The 22,181-nt window shown below is 42.3% G+C and overlaps 1 protein-coding gene, 1 long non-coding RNA gene and 1 pseudogene across 2 annotated transcripts; all 3 read left to right on the top strand.

Moving 5' to 3' along the window:
• The first annotated feature begins 696 nt into the window (after positions 1-696).
• Positions 697-1,476, top strand: LOC140470941 (histone H2B 1/2-like). Its single transcript, XM_072566869.1, has one exon. It carries the CDS (start codon positions 718-720, stop codon positions 1,093-1,095), a length of 378 nt encoding a protein of 125 aa, XP_072422970.1. The 5' UTR covers positions 697-717; the 3' UTR covers positions 1,096-1,476.
• Positions 1,477-2,232: 756 nt separating this feature from the next.
• The window catches only part of LOC140470930 (uncharacterized), a 28,696-nt pseudogene continuing 8,747 nt past the window's right edge, over positions 2,233-22,181 (top strand).
• On the top strand, positions 8,919-15,397 carry LOC140470931 (uncharacterized). The gene is made up of 3 exons (XR_011956800.1): positions 8,919-9,114; positions 9,697-9,778; positions 15,255-15,397. It is a non-coding gene; the product is annotated as an uncharacterized lncRNA (long non-coding RNA).

Raw genomic sequence — 22,181 nt, forward strand, 5'->3', positions numbered from 1 at the left:
GATAGTAAAATTCATGTTGTCAACAGGAAGCAAAAGGCATAGGTAACAGTTCGTCAGTTCCCTTCAGTCATTGAGGTAATCGGATTAGAATTGACAATGATACACACACTGGCAGATATTCTGAGTAATGTATGAATACTTTGGCTGATACTCATTGGAGATTTGAAGAAGAAAAGGGGAAAAGCTAACTGAAGGGAATTTACAGAGTAGATGATGGTAGAATGTCCTTCATCTCCAGAGAGTGTGGAGCAAGAAACACAAGCAAAAGAGAACATTCCTTAACTCCCATTTTCCTCCAACACAATGTACTTGTCAAGTAGTTCTATCATTTGCGGGAGTAAAACCCACTCCCTGTCAGATTGCAGTGCATTTTCTCACTTGACAACAAATGTTGCTATTTTAAAATGGAAGAGAAAAGAAAACCATTATCTAAAGATACAGAATACATTACAATTAGAATCTCACATTTTTGAGTGAGTTCGGAATTTGATCCCTTCACAAAATGTCGGTTTGTGTTTCCAATGAATTACAGATCCTGACAGATCAACATTGAGTCCCACACTAACCAATCAGAGTGAGGTTACCATGCCTATAAAGTAGCCAATCAGCAATCAGGATATCCCCAATCCCTCATTAGCATTGATGACGCCGTCAGTCTATAAAGAGCGAGCTCCGAGCCCTCTTTCCCTTATTCTGTGTCTGACAGTGAGTGTCACTATGGCTGAGGAAAAGAAGAGTCAAGTTGCCAAGAAGGGCGCGAAGAAAGCGGTGAAGAGGGCGCCAGCGAAGGGCGGCAAGAGGAGGAAGCGGACCAGGAAAGAAAGTTACTCCATCTATATCTACAAAGTGATGAAGCAGGTTCACCCCGACACCGGCATCTCCTCCAAGGCCATGAGCATCATGAACTCGTTCGTCAAAGATATTTTCGAGCGTATCGCGGGGGAGGCTTCCCGCCTGGCCCATTACAACAAGCGCAGCACCATCAGCTCCCGGGAGATCCAGACCGCCGTGCGGCTGCTGCTGCCCGGGGAGCTGGCCAAGCACGCCGTGTCGGAGGGTACAAAGGCGGTGACCAAGTACACCAGCTCCAAGTGAAGGACCGCACTGCACTGAAACACACACATCCACAGCCCAAAGGCTCTTATAAGAGCCACCTACAATTTCTCTGAAATAGCTGTACCATTATATTTCTCAGTTTGTACCACTAATGTTTCTGCGAGGTTTGTATGTTGTAATTGTTACGTTAAGTAATGAGTGATAGCTGACCCGAGGGCGCGCCTTATTCTCAGATGCGATCAGGTATATCCTGTCGTCCCTGCCTGGGGAGGGAGATGATGTGAAACGCCACTGAGTCATTTTTTCAGCTGATTTTATGTGTCCGTATTACTCTTTTGTTATTTGATCAGTTCAGGCGTTACAAGCCCAGTGAGGCACGAACCCTGAGTTTCACCCCCGGAAAACAAAGTGGCCCCAGTACCAGCCGGCTAGCGAAATAATCAGTTACCCTAGGAGTGCGATTTTACTTGGTTTATTTTTCATTTTCAAATCTCAGCACGGGTGTTGTCCGGATGCAGAGCCAGGCAAAAATACACCGAAACAAAACTAGAACAACTGCAGAAGTGGCAGAGTAAATGTGGAGTTTTTTCTTGTATCGATCTATGATGGTGTGCAATCGGGGGGGTAACTTTAAAGTATTCTCGAACGATCGTGTTCACTATGAATGCACTGACTCGGGAGAACATATTCTCATGTTGTACCAGTATATCAGGGATGCTGTTGAAATGTGAAGGAAATGATAAGTTGCAGAGTGCAGGGTTTGGCGCCTTTTTTGTTTCCGCTTGTGTTTAATGTTCAGAAGATTCCATTCAGAATCAGAATTGGGCAGATTCCAGGAGGCGAGGTAAAGGGTACACTTTTTTAACGTTGAAGTAAATTAAATCGAGAATTCGTGCATTCTTCTGTGTTTAAACTCTCTACTTTTCGTTACATGTTGGCGGGCTTTTCAAGTTGTAAAAATGTGGTTGCTGAATTGGCGCCGGTACTTTCCGCCCCCCTCCCCGTGCCCTCTCCGGATTGGGGAATGAGGCAGATATCTGATTGGGAATTGGAACAACATTAGGAGGGGCTGAAGAATGGGGCCAATCAGATACGGCCGCCCCACCATCCCTCCCGAAGGTATAAGAGGCCGCAATGTGGGGCGGGGTGTAGTATTCTCTCTGAAAGTGTCTGTGAGATTGTGACCATGTCTGGGAGAGGAAAGGGCAGTGGGAAAGGTCGCGCCAAGGCGAAGTCTCGGTCGTCCCGGGCTGGCCTGCAGTTCCCGGTGGGCCGTGTTCACAGGCTCCTGAGAAAGGGTAACTATGCTGACCGTGTGGGTGCCGGAGCGCCGGTCTATCTGGCTGCGGTGATGGAGTATCTGACGGCTGAAATCCTGGAGCTGGCCGGCAACGCGGCCCGGGACAACAAGAAGACCCGCATCATCCCCAGGCACCTACAGCTGGCCGTGCGCAACGACGAGGAGCTCAACAAGCTGCTGGGAGGGGTGACCATCGCTCAGGGCGGGGTGCTGCCTAATATCCAGGCCGTGCTGCTGCCCAAGAAAACCGCCGCTGGGGGAGCCGCTAAAAAGTGAAGACAGTATTGTTGAATCTGACAACCCAAAGGCTCTTTTAAGAGCCAGTCACAGCATCTGTGAAAGGAGCTGAACACTCCCGTCTTTCGGATTGAATTACCTTCCTTAAACTGATATCGGTGTCAGTCCCTGTTCGATACTGTACTGTCACTGTGTATGATCTAATACGAAACTTTTCCTCAAAGTGTATCGTGGAATATTGATACAAGGCAATCTTAACAGTTATAGATGTCTGTCATCTTTAATTATCGTCTTATAAATGACTCACTTAGTCCATATACTACTCGCCCATGGGCAGTTGTCTTGAACTGAATTGCTCCAGTGCCGCGAGTAAGTTTATAATGAGTGGTCGCTGACCCTCGGTGTTTCATTCTCGGATGAGTTTCTGTGTCAGGGTCCTTTTCCCTGGCCGTAGAGGGAGAGCATAATGGAGGCAACAGTCATTTTTCAGCTGCCTCGATTTGGCCAAGTTGCTGTTTTATACTGGACCAGTTCGGAAGCTACCCGCCCCTGTGGGGTATGACCCTGATTTTGATCTCTGGTAAACAGAAGTGAATCCATATTAGAGCGGTGCTGGAAAAGCACAGCGGGTCAGGCAGCGTCCGAGGAGCAGGAAAGTGGACGCTTTGGGTAAAAGCCCTTCATCAGGAAAGGCTTTTGCCCGAAACATCGATTTTCTTGCTTCTCGGATGCTGCCTGAACTGCTGTACTTTTCAAGCACCCCTCTAATCTCCAGCATCTGCAATACCCACCTCTGCCAAACAGAAGTGCCCTATCTTTGAATTCCACCGATAGATTCATTTTACAGTTAATTTCCCATACACCGAGGGTGTTGTTTGATTGCACAGTGCTCTGAATGGGACTTCCTGCTGTCGTTTAGAAGGTTTCAAAATGAACTGAGACCAAACCAGAACAGTTGTCTCACTGCAAGGGTCAGTCAAATAGCACAGAAACAGATCCTTCTGTCCAACCAGTCCATACCCAATATAATCTCAAACTAGACAAGTCCCACCTGCCTGTTCTTGGCCCATAACCCTCCAAAATCTTAACAATGATATACTTATCCTAATGTCTTTTCAAAGTTGTGAATGTGTCCAGAAACATCATCCTCTTTCGAAGTTAATTCCACACAATCTATACAGTTTTTTAAAAAAAAACTTACTTTTAAAATCTTTTTCCTTTTACCTTGCACTAGAATGGATTGGGATATATGGACGGGCTGGACCGAAGCGTCTGTTTCCATGTTGTACATCTCTGACTCTGTGTCTCATAGTCTTGCAGTCTCTTACCATAGAAAAAGATACCTGCCATTCCCCTTACCTTTAGCCCTCATGATTGTCAAAACTCTATCACCCATCAAGATCTTAGGCTCCAGGGAACAGAAGTCCCAGCCTATTCTTATTATGGAATCCTACCATTCCCATCAACATCCGAGTAAATCTTTTCTGAACCCATTCCAGCTCAATAGCATTCTTTTGATAACAGGGTCACCAGAACGTGATACAGTAATTCAGATTAGGACTCATCAACATCCTATGCAACCTCAATATGACCTTCCAACTCCTGTAGTCAAAGGTCTGCGCAATGAAGGCAAACACATGAGATGTTTTCTTCACCACACTGTCTACATGTGACGCAAACTTCAAAAATATGTAGCTGGCCAACTAGGTCTCTCTGTTCAACAGCACTACCCAAGGCCCTACTTGTATAAGTCCTACCCTTGTTTGTTTTATAAGTATGCAATGCCTCAATAACTCCATCTGCCATTCCTCACACCATTGACTGTTTCTAATCTGAGATAGCCTTCACTGTCCAATATCCCACCAATTTTGATGACATCTGCAAAATTACTAACCATGTCTTCTGTATTTTCATCAATCATTTACATAAAAAACTAACAAAAGTGGACCCAGCACCGATTGGGGTGGAACATCATTGATAACTTGCATCCAGTCTAATAAGCAACTGTCCACCTCCTCTCCATCTCCTGCTGTTATGCCAATTTTATATTCAATTGGCACACTCAACCTGAATCCTATGTAATCTAACCTTGCTATTTAGTCTACCATGCAGAATCTTGTAAAAGGCTTTACCAGACTTCAAGTCAATAATGTTTACCAATGTGCCCTCCATCTTCTTGGATACTCCTTCAACAATCTCAATCAACTTTGGGCAATATAATTTCCTTCTACAAAACAATCCTGACAATTCCAAATTATTCCTTGCCCACTCCTACCACTCCTCTCCAAAACCGTACATTTGAATCCTATCTTTCAGAATCACCTCCAACATTGTACCCATCACACAAGTCAGACTCACAGGTCCATATTTCCCAGGCTTCTCTTTAAATAATGACAAAATATTACCCAATATCCGATCATCCAGCACCTCACCATAGTTACAGATGATACAAATATTTCTGCAAGGGGCACAACAATATCCTCCTTAACTTCCCACAATGTCCTGGGATACACGAGATCAGGTCCCTGAGATTATCCATCTTTGTTTTCAAAGACCTCCAGCATTTCCTCTTCTGCAATGTGAACTCGTTTCAAAACATCAATATTCATTTTCCTGAGTTTGCCTGCTTCCCAGTAAAAAACTGATGTGAAAATTCATTTTCTGCCTCTCGCATCTTCTGAAATTCAAACAGAACTGCAGAGGTGAACTGGATCTGCTGGTAACAAAATGCCCCATGTCTGCTCCCACAAAATAGCTGACAAATGTCTACCCTTAGTACGTTGTCATTAGTGGCTGTGAGTAATCTATTTTGTCCAGGACAATTGAGGGTATGTCTGAAAACTGACTAACTTTCACACATAGGCATAAATGTTTAAGTTCCATGTATCTATGCTGGAAGTCTTTGAAAACAGACCTAAACCTAACTAACCAGAACAGAAAGCATTTTTACAAACCTTACAGCAACTAGTTAAAACTAGAAAGCAGATGAGAGACAACGAATAACATAATTCAAATTGACTCACAGATAAAGCCAGCCCAAGGGGCATGACGAAGTTGAGCAATTAACTTTGGAATGTGAATGAGGAGGACGCATAGAAAGATGGCACAGATGAGTGATTAAAGTGTCTGTTCAATGCCATGAGGTCATGGGAAGCTGAGGCCTATTAAAGGGATGCCTGTCATTGATTCGGTGTTTTATAGGATTGGGTTTACGAAGTATGAGGGAGGATCAAAGTGAGCAAGTTGTATGCGATTGTTATCAGCAAATTTATAAAAATACAGCTTTAAGTTATAAATTCAGAGTGTGTCAAGAACTCTCTTTCAGGACTGGCCTCTGGACAGAATCCTTTGTCCCTGCTTTAACTGGGTTTTGCATGAGTAAACCTCCATTTGCCTGAGTTCTGTTTGTCTGCTGAGTTTGCATTCCCTTTCAGGGGAAAAGGCTTCAATAACAACAACTACCTCTTTGATCTTTCTTTCTCCCTCATGGTTAACTTGCTTTGAATGATTTTGTAGAATCTCATTGAATTATGCATAACCTTATCTGCCAAGACTGTCTGATATCCCCCTATTTGATTTCCTAATCTCCCTCTCAAGAATGCCCTTACTATTTGCATAATGTTCAAGAGATGCTTTTCACCCCAGTTATCTGTCTAATATATGATTTGCTAACAAAACATTGACTTTGCTGGTCCTCTGATGCTGTCCTTCTCCAGTTTCACTTTTATCAATTCTTACTGTCCATACTAAAAACCTTACATTTATCCACATTATATCGCTTTTGCCCATTGACTTCTCCTCAACATAATCACAATGCATATTCTTTCACACCTCACCATCCAACCCAGTTTTATATCATCTGTCAATCTGGAGGTATTACATTTCGTTTCCTCTTCTAAATCATTGTGACTATATTGTGAAGAGTAGGAGTCTAATGATTCTTGCCACAACTCCTAGTCACTGCCTGCCATTGAAAAAATGATCCATTTATTCCTTCTACGTGTTTTCTTTCGGCCAACCAGTTTTTTTTTAATCCACCATGTTCTTTATTTTGTTTTATATGAGATTTTGTCAAAAGGAGCATCCGAATGACACCATCTGTTTCTCACCTCTACTCCAGCAGATTTGCCAAGCTGAGAACATAAAACATTATGACACAAGAACAGGCATTTCAAATCCATGTTGACTTTTTTTTGGTCACAATCTTTTTTTTCCGCAGACACTCTGCAACTATATTTTTTCCTGCAGGCTGACTGGCCTATAGTTCCTAGATTATCTGTAACTTGCTTTTCAAATAGGTTGGTCACAATCTGTGGAAAATATTACAATGTCAATGGAATCTTGGAACATGACCGTTCACAATTTCTGAGACCACTATGTTAAGTACTCTGGCCTGTGGATGACCAGGCCTTGCTGTTTCCCAGCTTCAATCTTATCCATTGTCCCAACACAATTTTCCAAACAATACTGATTTGTTTCAATTTTTCGCTCTCACTGAACTCCGTGATCGCCAACATTCCTGGTGCCTCATTTATGTCGTCCTTTGTGAGCAGAGAACAACATTTATGTATTTGGGTGGATAGCGATTTTTGCTCCCTATTATGGACTGCCTGTTATTGATCTTTGTGTTCACCAACCCTTCTTTTCTCAATTACCTCTTTACACATTTATCAATGCTTTAACAGTTAACTTCGTTTTCAAAACATCTGGAAGCTTACTCCAATCCTCATTTTCTCTTTCATTATCAATACCCTTTATCTAATTGTTTGCTGAATTCTAAATTCTGGCAAAAATGAGGACTGCAGATGGTGGAGATCAGAGTCAAATCGACGTTTTGGGCAAAAGCGTTTCATCAGGAATGAGGCTGGAAGCCTCCAGCGTGGAGAGATAAATGGGAACAGGGTGAGGCTGGACAGAAGGTAGCTAAGAGTGTAATAGATGGATGAAGGTCATAAGTCAGAGAGGAAGGTGGACCGGATAGATGTGAAGGAAGATTGGCAGGTAGGACAGGTCATGAGGATGCTGCTGAGCTGGCAGATTGGAACTGGTGTAAGGGGGGGGGGGGGAATGTGGCATCTGGTGAAGTTCACGAAGTTGATTCTAAGCTTACCGGGAATCCTCTTGTAAGGATGGATCCCTTGAAGAAATTCTCCTCTTCTCTCTACAAAGATCTCAGTGAGTTTCTCTCTCACAGCAACCCCCAGGTCATATCCTCTGCCCTGAATTCTAAATTGTTCACAGGCTTTATGATTGTCTGTTTATTTTCTTCCCAATCTGTATGCCTATTCTTGGGATCAAATATTATCTCTCAGAGCTCTAAAGTTTGGTTAAGTTTACAAAAGTAATACTAAAGCTTTGTAAATTGAAAAAATTCCAAAGTCAGGGCAACCTCCATCAGAAAAGTTAAATATAGTTGATGTAGGGAGACATCAGCTTGATAGAGGGCAAGTTTCTCTCTAAGCAACACACCATAATCACTTGGAAATATATCCCCTTCACTTCACTGTCGCTTGATCAAGACGCTGGAGTTCCCTGCTCATGGCATTGTGGGCAGCACATGGACAAACAGCTGTTCCAGAAGGTGCTCACCACCGCCTGCTCAAAGGGGAATAAATGCTCGGCTCAGCCAGCGACGTCCACGTCCCCAGAGTGAACAAACAGAAACACCTGGGGTCTCTCGTTGTGGCATACAATACATCACAAGGTTTCTGTCTGCAGCGTGCCTCACACTGACATCTGTTGCCCACGATACACTAAATCGAGGCCCAGAGACATTATTGCACACCCCTGCTCCAGGTCTGATTTATGCACACGTCTCCTGAACCAGAAACAGGGACTAACACTGTGATGCAAGACTCTCTCCTACAGTTACATTCTGCCTTAGTAAGAGTGTTCCACTTATTTCATTTGTGTTACTATTTTCCACTTATGTTACTTTCTTAAAGGAATTAATAGGATGAGGGTCAGCAGGATTAAATATCACAGTTAACATTCGATCAGACGTGATGTAATTGAATGGGGGAGCACAGGGGATGGACTGAGTGGCCGCCAGTGTCTCCGCTCCCTGATCAGATTGTGAGAGAGCCGGAGGGAGGAGTTATTAACATGACCCGGGAATGAGCTCCATTGGAGCTTCATAAAGGGACAATGTCCCAGCTTGAAACCTTCTCTGCCCTTTCCCCCACAGCCCCAGTTCCTTTGGTCAAACTGGGAGAAAAGGGAATTGGGGAAAATGACCAATTGATGTTTGTTTCTGGGAATCATTGGGAAAGACAGTGTTCGATGCGGTCCCTCCCCCAACGCTGACTGTTCCTGGGTTGAGGAGCGCATGCGTGAGGCCCTCCCCCCAGCGCTGCCATTGAGGAGCATTTACTCAGTGAGTACAAGAGGTTTGTTTGAAACAGACCGCAATGGAGAGATCAGCGCCCAGGGAAGGGAGGGAACAGCAGGCTCCTTCCAGCAGCACATCGGGATGGGAGCCTGGGACACAGAGGGGGCTCCGAGACCGGGATTGATTCGGGGTGAGTTCAGGGAGAACCGGGGGCTGTTTGTAAGAGGCCGAGCGGAGCAGGAACTGGTCCCGGAACTTGGAGTGAGCGGGCTGGGGGGAAGAGAGAGGCCTTTCTCGGGCTGTGTGTGGGCCTGCTGAGGGGGACAGAGCGGGAAGAAGCTGCTGTGGGATGGTCTTGGGGTTTATAATCCCCTAAACACTGATGGAAATTCATTGTTTGGCTTCTGTTTCCTGCTGTTTGTTGCGAATAGACATTGAAGTGTTGGGAAATAAAGGGCAGTGATTTAAATGTGATAAAAGTGCCCGTTGTTCTTCCTTTAACAGTTAGTGGGTTTTTTTAGGAGCTAAATATTGAATTGTGCAATCATTCTATTTTTGGAGCTGTGCATATGTTGGTTAGTTTTCTTTCGTCTGAGTAAATTGTTTCAGAATTTCGCAAACAGAATAAGACTGGCAGGAGGTCAGTGTTGCTTTGGAACCAGACCTTGTTCTGGTTAAAAACAGATGTATCATGATCATGACCTGAATGTTGTGTTGATCAGTTGATGTCTTTCTATTCGGAGCTCATGATATCTCTCTTTTCTTCCTCCAGGCAAATGTTTGATGGACCAAGATAATGTAATATTCCCTCAGTACAAAGCCAAGTGTGACCATCTGTTTCTACCAACCAGCAGGTATGTTACAGTTGTCAGATTGGAGAACATCCTTTCCAGGTCAGAGTGGATTGAGTCAGATACACATTGAGCTCAATTTCCAGAAGTACGCATTCAATCCAAAAATCTAACACAACGAATGAAATATTTTTTAAAATTTCTCCTTATACTCAATGCACAACAGCACAGCTCCAATAAATTCTATTATGCAGAGTCAGTTATCATTTGCAACATCAGAAGAGGGATAGACTGTATCCTTATGAAATATACATTCAGGAATTACATTAATCCCCATGTAGTAAAGGCAATTTTAATGTTACAATCAAGGTGAACAAGCAAGTCATGCTGTTACATTGTTACAACAAGGATATATGATGAAGATATTGAGTGCAGGTGCAGAAGGAAACTTTGATATTTTCAGTAACTGAGAAATTCAAAATTACATTTTTGATAAATCGTTGTCCTGGAAAGATACAACAGTAAAACGATGTAAATTCCAAATGAATCTCTGGGCCAAAGCCTGATGTCGAGAGAGTGCTCATCGCGTGTGTGCACACCCACAATCACCATCTCCATCCCACCCCCATATGTGTGTTTGCACGCGCACACACCATTCTATCTCATACAGAGCTACTGACTGACTAACAATAGTTGCAAATTTGTACACCATCCTGAAATACACATTACAACATCTAACAGTGATGACGATCCATGTACACTGCAACTAGCAGAAAACATTTCATCAAACTGATTTCTACTCTCCGATCTCAAGTCAATGAGATCTACAGCACAGAATATGTCTATTCAAATTATTAAATCTGCACTGATCAAAACAGTCTATAACAACACAGTTGATTGAAAGGGATTAGAATTGTTAATTCATTGAGTATTCCATTTCCATAGATTTTTCATGGCAGCAGAGAAGTTGTCATCCCCATCTGTGTCATAACGCCATTCTCCATTTCATCATTTTGTAGGATTGTTTTTTTTCAGTCCAGGGAGAAAGTTTTTCTTATTATTCTGTGTGTCTTTCAAAATTTGTTTCAAGAAATCTATGAAGAACCCTGCATTCATCTTGACTATCTCTTCATTAAACTACAAAAAAAAATCAAGGAATCAGGATATAATTTGGTCAAGGAGTCAATGGAATCCAATCATTACTATTTACAGTAGTGCAGAAAGCAAGAAAAAGCTAAAATTGATAGGTTTGTCAAGCTGCTCCTTTAGCCACCAAAAGTTGGTTGTTCAATAAATTGAATTTGACTATTTAAATATTCTTCACCGATATCCTGAAAACCAGACCTTGATATCCCCACTGTTCCTGGTTAGACTCTGCACTATAGGAGTTACAAAAGTCTATTGCTTTTCTCCCCTTGGTTCTGAAGAAAATTACAGATGCTTTTCTGTTGTAATATGTTGCATGTTCACCTGTCCATGGATCCTATGGGCTCTAAAACTAAAGAACATAGGCTGTGGACATTATCCAATTACATGTACAAGGCCAAATATGAGCAGATTTAGAAACACGTCCACTTTCACTGACGGGAGCTGTCTCCAGTGGAAATGGATGAAACTTCCTTCATGTCAAGTAGCAGAAGTTTAGTAAAATTAATTGTGCTTGCAGTTACTAAAAGTGACATGTTTCGATTTAGATGACACTGAACCACTGTGAAATACAATAACCAAGAATAAGGACCACATTGGTATCAAGTATCAGAGACTGATTGATTGAATTTAGTTCTCAGTCTCAGCCTGGAGCTGATGCAAACACACTTTATCCACGCTTCCATTTTATTTGAGGGCCTGAGTAATGCAGAAACATTTCTGTACATTTTATTGAATGAAACACTGATTTATAAGGCATTATCAGATCATGAATTGCAGAACTGGAAACATAAGGAGATATGCAGAAAATGTCAGTGTGGTATAGGCCAGTACTGCTCCTTCAAAGTGATACAGATTGGCAGCACAACAGGAAACTCACTCGCACACAGCCAGTTAATGGTGAAAGGGAAAAAAGAATGAAATTTCCGTCCAGGTATTTCCAAATATGGGCAGTTATGAATTGACTCACCAAACCATTAATCGCTTCATTTAGTGTTAGATGTTACATTTTACAGTGTCCAGCAGCAACTGATAAAGACTCCTACATACACACAATGTAAAAAAAGAGTCTGAAAACAATAACATTCAGATTCATGGCAAAAGTAAACATTGAACCAACATTAATCCCTCACACACAGTGTTCGTGAATATTGATCGAGTTTATCCAACACTCAGACCAAACAAATACAACTCAACGTGTAAAGAGAATGAGATTCACACACTCCACCTGATGCTGTTGCATACAAAACCAAACTGACACTATAGTTATTCAATGGTAGAATACTACAGAACTAATCTCACATTAGCATTTACCTTGAGATATGGCAGTGAGTGGATGAAGTTCAGACGCCCAACAATTAGTGTGGAGAACAGATGAATAACAGGCCAGTGCAGACACAATGGGCTGAATGGGGGTATCAATTCTGTGACTCTGCCATAAATCACAAAATGCAGAAGAGTTTAAGGCCCAATCACAACACCCTTAAAATCTACTATCACGGAATGAATCTCAGTCACAGAGGATTCTCTTTCCTAAATTCATTCATGGGATGAGGGCATCACTGGCTAGGCCAGTATTTATTGCTCATCCCTAACTGCTCAGGGGGTAGTTATGAGTCAACCACATTGCTGTGGGTCTGGAGACACAAGGATGGCAGTTTCCTTACAGGACATTAGTGAACCAGATGGGTTTTCCTGACAATCAACCATAGATTCCTGGTGATGATTGGACTCTTAGAATGTCATTGGCTGCCAGAGAATTAAGCAACTTTCATACATAAAAGAGTTGAAAGTAGTTGGTACTGATTGAGTACTTGACTCTCTCAGTCACACAGCAGGAACTGACAAGTATAGATCAATTCCAAAACTCTCATGTGGACACAACAGGAACTGACAGGTGTAATTTATAGCTGCTCTCACATATTCGCTCTGCAGAAACTGAAAGGGAGAGAATGATACATAAATATCCATGCACACATGCACGTGTGTGTGCACACACACGACTAAACTAACACATTCACTAAGGAAACACTGGCATCTACAGTCTGCTTAATACATTTGCACATTTATAAAGTAGATGTTGACAAATATAGATTCATAACTCTATCCTGAGATACACAGAGGAGAAATTAACAGGGACAGATTGAACAATCACACTCACATAGCAGGACATTTCAGAGGAAGACTGATAACTACATTGTCATCATCAAAACTTATTGGAACAGATTAATAACACTCCCTGTTTCAAATCACATTAATTGACATTGTACAGTTTGATAATGACACTCATGTTGACAGCACAGAAACTGGCAGGTAGGAATTAATAATGAAAATTGCTGGAAAATCACAGATTTGGCAGCATTGGTGTGGGAAATCAGACTTAACATTCGAGGTCTAGTGACCCCTCCTCAGAACTGATTGTGTGCATTTTCCTAGCTACCATTTGGTCTTCTCTATGCTGGGGAAACTTGAGAGTAGATTTGGGTGTCCACTGTGCAGAACACCTACATTCTGTCCAGAAAAAATGTCCCTGAGCTTCTAGTTGCCTGCCACTTCAACACACCACCCAGTTCCCTGGCCAACATTTCTGTCTCAGGCTTGCTGCAGTGATCCAGCAAAGTTCAGTACAAGCTGGAAGAACAGCACCTCATTTTCTGCTTGGGAATTCGAAAGCCTTCTGGACTCATTATTGAATTCTACAACTTTAGAGCTAGAGCTCTCCCATATCATTACCCAAAACCCCTCTCTCCACGCAGTGTTATCATAGAGTCTTCTATTGTACACCAAAACTCACTAACAGTCTCTATTAATACCTATTACCATCCTCGTCTGACTGTGATCCACTAGTTTATCTGTCTAACTGTTCTTCCCTCTCTTTGGATTCTATATCCACCCACCATTTACTCCCTTACCCTTTGACACACTCTATCTTCTGCAGAAAATCTAATATTTTCCTGACTACCATCCCTTCACAGGAAGGGTTACTAGCCTGGAAATTTTAACTCTGATTTCTGTCCACAGACTCTATCAGACCTGCCGAGCTTTTCCAGCAATTTATTTTAGTTTCTGATTTCCAGCATCTGCAGTTCTTTTGGTTTTAATTTAGAGATTATTAACTACATTTTCATATTCACAGAGCAGAAACTACCAGGGAAAATTGATAACCACATTCACATGTTCACAAAAGAAATTCTGTCATGCAAACATTGATAAATGCACTCAGATTTACATTACAGAGCCTGACCGGGAAGGGTTCTTAACTAAACAAAACATTCATGAAGTAAAAACTGACAGGGACTGTTAAAAAGTAAATTCTCATATTCACATAGTAGAACCTGGCAGACTTCGATTGACAATTACCCAAACACATTCAGTATTGAGTACAGTTGTTGGGAGGTCACCTTGCAGCTGTACAGGACATTGGTTAGGCCACTGTTGGAATATTGCATGCAATTCTGGTCTCCTTCCTATAAGAATGATATTGTGAATCTTGAAAGGGTTCAGAAAAGATTTACAAGGATGTTGCCAGGTTTGGAGGATTTGAGCTATCGGGGCAGGTTGAATAGGCTAGGGCTGTATTCCCTGGAACATCGGAGGCTGAGGGGTGACATTTTAGAGGTTTATAAAATCATGAGGGGCAGGAATAGGATAAATAGACAAAATCTATTCCCTGGGGTGAGGGAGTCCAGAACTAGAGGGCATAGGTTTAGGGTGAGAGGGGAAAGATATAAAAGGGGCACGTTTTCATGCAGAGTGTGGTACTTGTATGGAATGACCTGCCAGGAGGAAGTGGTGGAGGCTATTACAATTGCAGCACTTAAAAGGCATTGAGACGTGTGTATGAATATGAAGGGTTTGGAGGGATATAGGCCGGGTGCTGGCAGGTGGGACTAGATTGGGTTGGGGATATCTAGTTGGCATGGACAAGTTGGACCGAAGGGTCTATTTCTGTGCTGTATATCTCTATGACTATGACTCTATGACATACACCAAGCAGATTTCCTCAGATGGCTAAGGGAATTCAGCATGTCCATAAAGACTGATGCAAATTTTTATAGATGCACCACAGAAAGCATCCTATTTGTAATATGGCTTCTGTTTTGCCCAAAACCACAAGATACTATGGAGAGTTGTGACTCAGCCCAGTCCGTCACTGAAAGCAGCCTTCCATCCAAAGGCGCCAATTCCACTTCTCCCTGTCTTGGGAAAGCAACCAACAACATGAAAGACCCATCCAACCCCAGTTATACGCTCCTCCACCCTGGTCTGTCAGGTAGAAAATACAGAAGTTTAAATACACCATCCAACAGATTCAAAAACTGCTTCTCTGCTATTATTAGATTTTTGAACGGACCTCTAAACTTTGATGCTAATCTCTGCACCTTTTCTGCAGCTTTAACACTGTATTCTGGATTCTGTTCTATTATTTTGATGGACCTTGGATGAAATGACCTACCTGTAAGTTGCACAAAACAATACTTTTCAATTTATCTCAGGACATGTGATAACAATGATCATATTAAATGAATAACTGCAGTCTTATGTTCATATAGCAGAATTTGAGGGGTACAGGCTGATAACTACAGTCACACAAACGGACAGGAAAAGATGAATAAATACACTCAAAACACTGGAATTACAGAGCTTGACGGGGAAAGATTGATCACTCAACTCTCACATTCACAAAGCAGAAGCTGATAGCAACAGATGAAAACTCGGCTCACACATTCACATAGCAGGGATAGATTGATAATTACATAAACATATTCACCAGGCAGAAATTGACAGCTGCAGATTGATAATTTATGTATTCACACAGCAGAGTCTGAAAGGTACAGATTGAGTTACACTCACTTTGACAAAGAAGTAATTGACAGGTCGCAAATGGTAACTATACTCCCACATTCACATTGCTGAAACTGACAGCTACCGTTTGATTAAAACACCAATATTCACAGCAGAATCTGATAGGTACTGATCAATAACTGTATTCACGTATTGACAGGAAATAAACTGACAGGGACAGATTGGTATCGACTCTCTCAAATTGACGTAGTAGAAACAGATTGACAAAGACACTCTGGTGTCAAAGAGCAAAACCTGACCAGTACTGTTTGATAACTGCATTCACACATTGGTATAGCTAAAGCAGACAAATAGAGATCAATATCTACATTCACACAGAAGAAACTGATGGGTACAATTTGATGATTGCATTTAATATTCATACAGCAGAAACTGACAGGTAGATACTGATAATGACACTCACATTCTCATAGCTGAAACTGACAGGTTCAGGTTGATAACTACACATACAGATACACAGAAACTGTTCAGGACAGATTGGTATATAAACTCACACATTCACAGGGTTGAAACTGACAGGTACATATTAATGACTAAACTCTCACATCCCCATCAGTTAAAACACACGGACTGATTTTATTTACTTAAAATGTATTTAACAACCAGTCCCTGCAAGTTTATTCTGTTTGGATATATGAGTTTAGTTATCAATCTATACCTGTCAGTTAATGCTATGTGAATGTGTGAGTGTAGTTATTAATCTGTCCCTGTCAGTCTCTGCAATGCCAAAATGTAAATATGTTTACCAGAGTGCAACAGGGACAAATTGATAGCTACATTTACTCATACATTTGCACAGCTTTTACTGACAGGTACAGGTTGACAGCTGTACTCCCACATTCACCTCACTGGAACTGACAGGTATGGATTGATAAGGAAACTCTCAGATCCAGATACGCACTTGGGTAGCCCGATAGTAATTGTACCTTCTGCATTCTCATCCAAGTCGTTAATGTATACAGTGAACAGCAAGTGTCCTGGCACTGATCCCTGTGGGACACCGCTGGTCACAGGCTTCCAATCACAAACACAACCCATCACCATCACACTTTGCATCCTGTCTGCAAGCTAATTTCAGATCCAGTTTGCTTAAGACTCCAAGAGCCAATCTTAGACCAGTCTTTTGTATGGGACTTTGTCAAAGGCTGTTGGGGTGGTCTGTACCTGCCAGAATAGAGTCGCCCATGTCTGTTAACACAAACTGGCCGATAAGTGGAAAGAAGAATTAAACAGCAGGACCTGAGAGACAATGGCAGATCCTAAGCACATCAGCCTGTTCACACACAGTGAGGCAGAATGATACCATTGAACAAGCCACTCAGAGGACAGTAAAAAGGATCCAGCCTGTTCCCATTCGAAACAGTCCTGACCAGCAGACCTAAGGTCTGATAAACAAGTAACTCCAGCCACATTAAATGAAAGGGAATTGTGCTAGTAAATGAACAGGCACCAGATCTTCGATACAGCCCACTAATCCCCTAAAACAACTGAGGGGACAATAGCTAGAGTTATCTTATACTACTCAGTTTCGTAACTGTATGACTTTACACATTTTAACTAATTTTAAGAGAAATCAAAGTTACAAATTTATAGAAAGTAATGCAAAATTAACTGTTTTCTGCTTTTTCTTCATATACAATAAGGACCAAAAGAGCAATAAGAAAAGCAATAGAATTTGATTAAAATTAAATACAATGAATAACAGCATCCAGGATGTCCCTCAAGATAAGCTAGACTGACAGAAACCCGAAGGAGTATAGCAAGTAACTCTGGAATGTGAACAAATACAATACGTAGAAAGATCCCAAGGCAGAGGGATTACAGTATCTGCTAATCACCTTGAGATCATGTAAACCTGGAGCTGTCCAATGGATGCCCATCATTGATTAGGTGTCTCATAGGAAAGGGTATGCAAAGTAAGAGGGAGGAACATATTAATCACGTTGTATGTGATTGTTCACAGAATGTGTACAATAAATACTGCTTTTCTTATTGTAAAATCAGAGTGTGCCATGGATCTCTTCTCCGAGGCCCAGTCTCAGGGGAAGATCCTTTGGCCCTCTCCCTGCATTAACCAGTTTCCTCTTGAATAAACACCTACCACTTGCCTGAATCCTGCCTGCCTCCTGCGTCTTTCATCTCTGGTTGGGGATTATGCTCCTACAGAGACCTTGCTGTAGTCCATGTAAACTACAGCAACTGTACTACTCCCATCAGTATGTTTCGATGCCAGGACTAGAGGATTTGAGTTATGGGGAGAGGCCAAATAGGCTGTTGATTTTTTTTTTCCCCCTGGACTGTCTGAGGCTGAGGTATGACCTTATTGAGGTGAATAAAATCATGAGTGACACTGAGAGGGTGAATATGCAAGGTCTTTTTTCTAATGTTGGGGAGTCCAATAATAGAGGGCAAAGGTTTAAGGTGAGATGGAAAAGATTTAAAAAGCACCTGTGGGGTTACTTTATCATTGCAGAGAGTGGTGCTTGTATGGAATGAGCTACCAGAGGAAGTGGGGGTGGTGGGTACAATTACATTTTTTTTGTAGGCACCTGGATCGGGACATGAATAGCAAGGGTTTAGAGGGAGGCAGACCAAATGCTGGCAAATGGGACTTTGTCAGATTAGGATCTCTGGTCAGCACTACCAATTTGGACCAAAGGACCTGTTTCTGTGCTGTACAACTGTACGACACTCTGAAGGCCAGACCTTGATATCACTACCCCCAGTTAGATTCCACGTTATCAGAATTGCAAAAGTCCATTGCTTTTCCCTCTTGACTTTTAAGAATGTCACAGAAACGAGTCTGTGCTAATGTGTTACAGCTTTACTTGTCTGTGAATCCTACAGATACAAACAATTACAGAAAGTAAGATCTTTCCCATTCACTTCAGGAAACATGAACTGAGAACTCTCTCCTGTCCCACTCTGCTAACTGGCTGTCCACTTTACAGCAAACATTTAAACTGCTCAGTAACACAATACAGGAAGACTGAAGCAGGGTCAAATCAGTGTGTATGCACAATGGAGAACAGCCTGAGTAGTCAACATTAATTTTTAGTTTCTAAGGTCTTCACTAGACAAGGTGGCTCTACTCTGTGGTGGCCTGTCACATCTGAGCAGAGTTTTGAAGGACCAGGCCCATTGAATAGCACAGACTGACAGGTAGATAGTAATTCCCAAGTACACAAGCCGTACAAGTGAATGGAAGGGCAGAGCAAATAGTTTCTGACTGTGACAGTTATTGTCTTTATTCATGTAATGAAGGGTGTGAAGGAAACTGATTTCTGGACTCGATAAAGAATGAAATCGTGCCAATACACAGTGGGTATAGAATAACTTGCAAAGCACAGAAATACTGTCAGGTTAGTAGGTCCACAGGCAAAAATAGAATATCATGCCTGATTAGATAGCAGGCCAAGTGTCAGATTGAAACAAATATTGCAATTTAATTCATTTCCACAAAGTGAAAAGAACACATCTCTTACAAAATGATTGAATAAATACTTTGTTTTCAAGTGGTCCAAAGGGAAATGAAATATTGATATGAAAAGGTACACATTCAGACAGATCCCCAGAGATTATTGGTTACAGAATGAAAAAGCTCTCAAAGTGGTCTTGTTATAAACGTGTGAACAATAAATTCAAAATGCACATTCAGAATATAACTTACAATCATAAACCCTACCATAGAATAGAAGTTGTGGAAATTGTCCAAACTACTCTGTACTGTCAGAGACTGACAATGGTATAAAATCTCTCATTCTCTTTTATCAGTACATAGAATTTCTCCAGCACAGATAGAGGTCATTTGGCCCAACCCCCTGCAACAACTCTCCAAAGCTGATCTCACCCAGATGTAGACCCCCACCCGAGATATCGATAACAATTGTTCAAACTTTAACAATGCTGAAACTGACACAGACAGATTGATAATTAAACAATCACATTCACAGTAAAAACTGTCATATTCACATAGCAGGAACCAACAGGTATCGGGTGATAACTTCACTCGAGTATGTATATACGAGAATCTTATTGGGAGAGAGATTCTACTCGCATATTCAGTGAGTGGAAACCCACAGATACAGGCAGATAACTTCACTCAAGAATGCACATCGCAGAAACTGACAGGGAGAGAATGACAACTGTACTCACATATTCACGTGGCAGAATCTGCGAGTTGCAGATTGATATATAGGCTCTCAGTGTAAGTATAAAATGGCTGGGCATATTCTCACTGGAGATCCCACCCCTGTTTATGGGGCAGCACAGTGGCTCAGTGGTTAGCACTGCTGCCTCACAGCAACAGGGTCCCAGGTTCGATTCCAGCCTTGGGTGACTGTCTATGTGCAGAAGATGATATATATAGGGTATGGGAGTGGAGCATAGTGAGTCTTACCGGAGTCTGTCCAGAGTGGTATCTGGTACATTCAAAGTCGTAGGTACTACATGTAACACTTTCCTATGCCAATGGATGACACCTACAGAGTAAAACAAGTTACACTTATAAAGGTTTGAGTTACAGTCCAGTAACATACCGACATGTAAAGACTGTGAAATAGGGTTTACAAAAATGCTTTACATCCCAGAAACAGACGGGCACAGATTGGTGTCGAGAGTGTGGTGCTGGAAAAGTACAGCAGGTCAGGCAGCATCCAACGAACAGGAGAATCAATGTATCGGGTATAAGCCCTTCATCTCAACGTTTCAGGCATAAGCCGTCTGATCCTCAGCACCTGCAGAACTCGCCTCTCCTTGGGACACAGATTGCAGGAATATTACTAAGTGGCTGGCAAATAGCGTAATGTATTACTGCTTACATCAGTGCTTGATGGATACAGAATAAAGCCTGTCTTGAAGTAACACTAATTGACTATTACACAGAAGAGCGGAGTCTGAAAGGACAGATGTTGAGTTAATGAAAAATGTGTAAATAAGGGCATGTCAGATACAGAGTTAAAGTGACACATATATTGCATGCTAACAGTTACTGGTTAACAGGTATTCACATAATACTGAGAAATGCTATAAATCCCTACATGAAGCTGCATGACGCCTAAGCAGGTCTCTGGGCCTATAGTTATCAATCAAATTCTCAGAAATATATTAATCCCATACTCGAGATGTGACTCAACTCTTGACTCAGGAAAAGTATAACACAGAAACTTTTTCTTTCCATTTCTCTTTAACTCTGTGCAATTGAGAATGAGTTGCATGGACCCCAAGCATAGAAAACACTCACGGTAAGGTTCCAGCGGATTGTGTAACTTGATGACAAATTTAATCACAATTTCAAATGGATGAGTTATTTTTCACACAGTGATAAATTCTGTGTGAATTCAGAGGAATTGACAGACAGAGCAGGGCAATGTCTTTGATCGTCCAGCTCCGCCTCCAGCTCACTCCCGCCCCAACTGTATCTGGGACTGAACCTTTTCTCCCCAAATACTGGATTAATGGTGCTGGAAGAGCACAGCAGTTCAGGCAGCATCCAAGGAGCAGCAAAAACGACGTTTCGGGCAAAAGCCCTTCATTCAGGCTTTTGCCCAAAACGTCGATTTCGCTGCTCCTTGGATCCTACCTGAACTGCTGTGCTCTTCCAGCACCATTAATCCAGTATTTGGTTTCCAGCATCTGCGGTCATTGCTTTTACCTCTTTTCTCCCCAAAGCTGACTGTTCCTGACCAGAGGAGCGCATGAGTGAGGCCCTCCCCCAGCGCTGCCATTGAGGAGCATTTACTCAGTGAGTACAAGAGGTTTGTTTGAAACAGACCGTAATGGAGAGATCAGCGCCCAGGGAAGGGAGGGAACAGCAGGCTCCTTCCAGCAGCACATCGGGATGGGAGCCTGGGACACAGAGGGGGGCTCCGAGACCGGGATTGATTCGGGGTGAGTTCAGGGAGAACCGGGGGCTGTTTGTAAGAGGCCGAGCGGAGCAGGAACTGGTCCTGGAACTTGGAGTGAGTGGGCTGGGGGGAAGAGAGAGGCCTTTCTCGGGCTGTGTGTGGGCCTGCTGAGGGGGACAGAGCGGGAAGAAGCTGCTGTGGGACATTCTTGGGGTTTACAATCCTCTGAACTCTGTTGAGATGTCATTGTTTCCCCCTGTTTGTTGAGATTGTGTAGTCAATATCGGAATCGCAGACCGACTGTAGGAATGGGATACTCCTGTAAAAGGAGTGGGTCTTGGAAAAAAATAAGGTATAGCACCGTTTTTTCTCTCTCCAACAGGTAGTGTTTTGGGAGTTTCATATTGAACTGTGTGAGCGTGAGTAGTCCAATTCATGGAGCTGTGCAGTTGTTGCTCAGTTTCTCCATCTCACTCAGTTGGTATCGAATCATATGAGAAACAAACACAATCTCCAGACAAAGAGCAGCTCAGTGCAACAATGGAATCAGATCCGTGGTTCTGGTTAAGTTGCTGGCTTATCCAAATGAATATGCAATGAATGTGACA

This window comes from Chiloscyllium punctatum, chromosome 52 (genome assembly GCF_047496795.1).
Source record: "Chiloscyllium punctatum isolate Juve2018m chromosome 52, sChiPun1.3, whole genome shotgun sequence".
Lineage (NCBI taxonomy): Eukaryota > Metazoa > Chordata > Chondrichthyes > Orectolobiformes > Hemiscylliidae > Chiloscyllium > Chiloscyllium punctatum.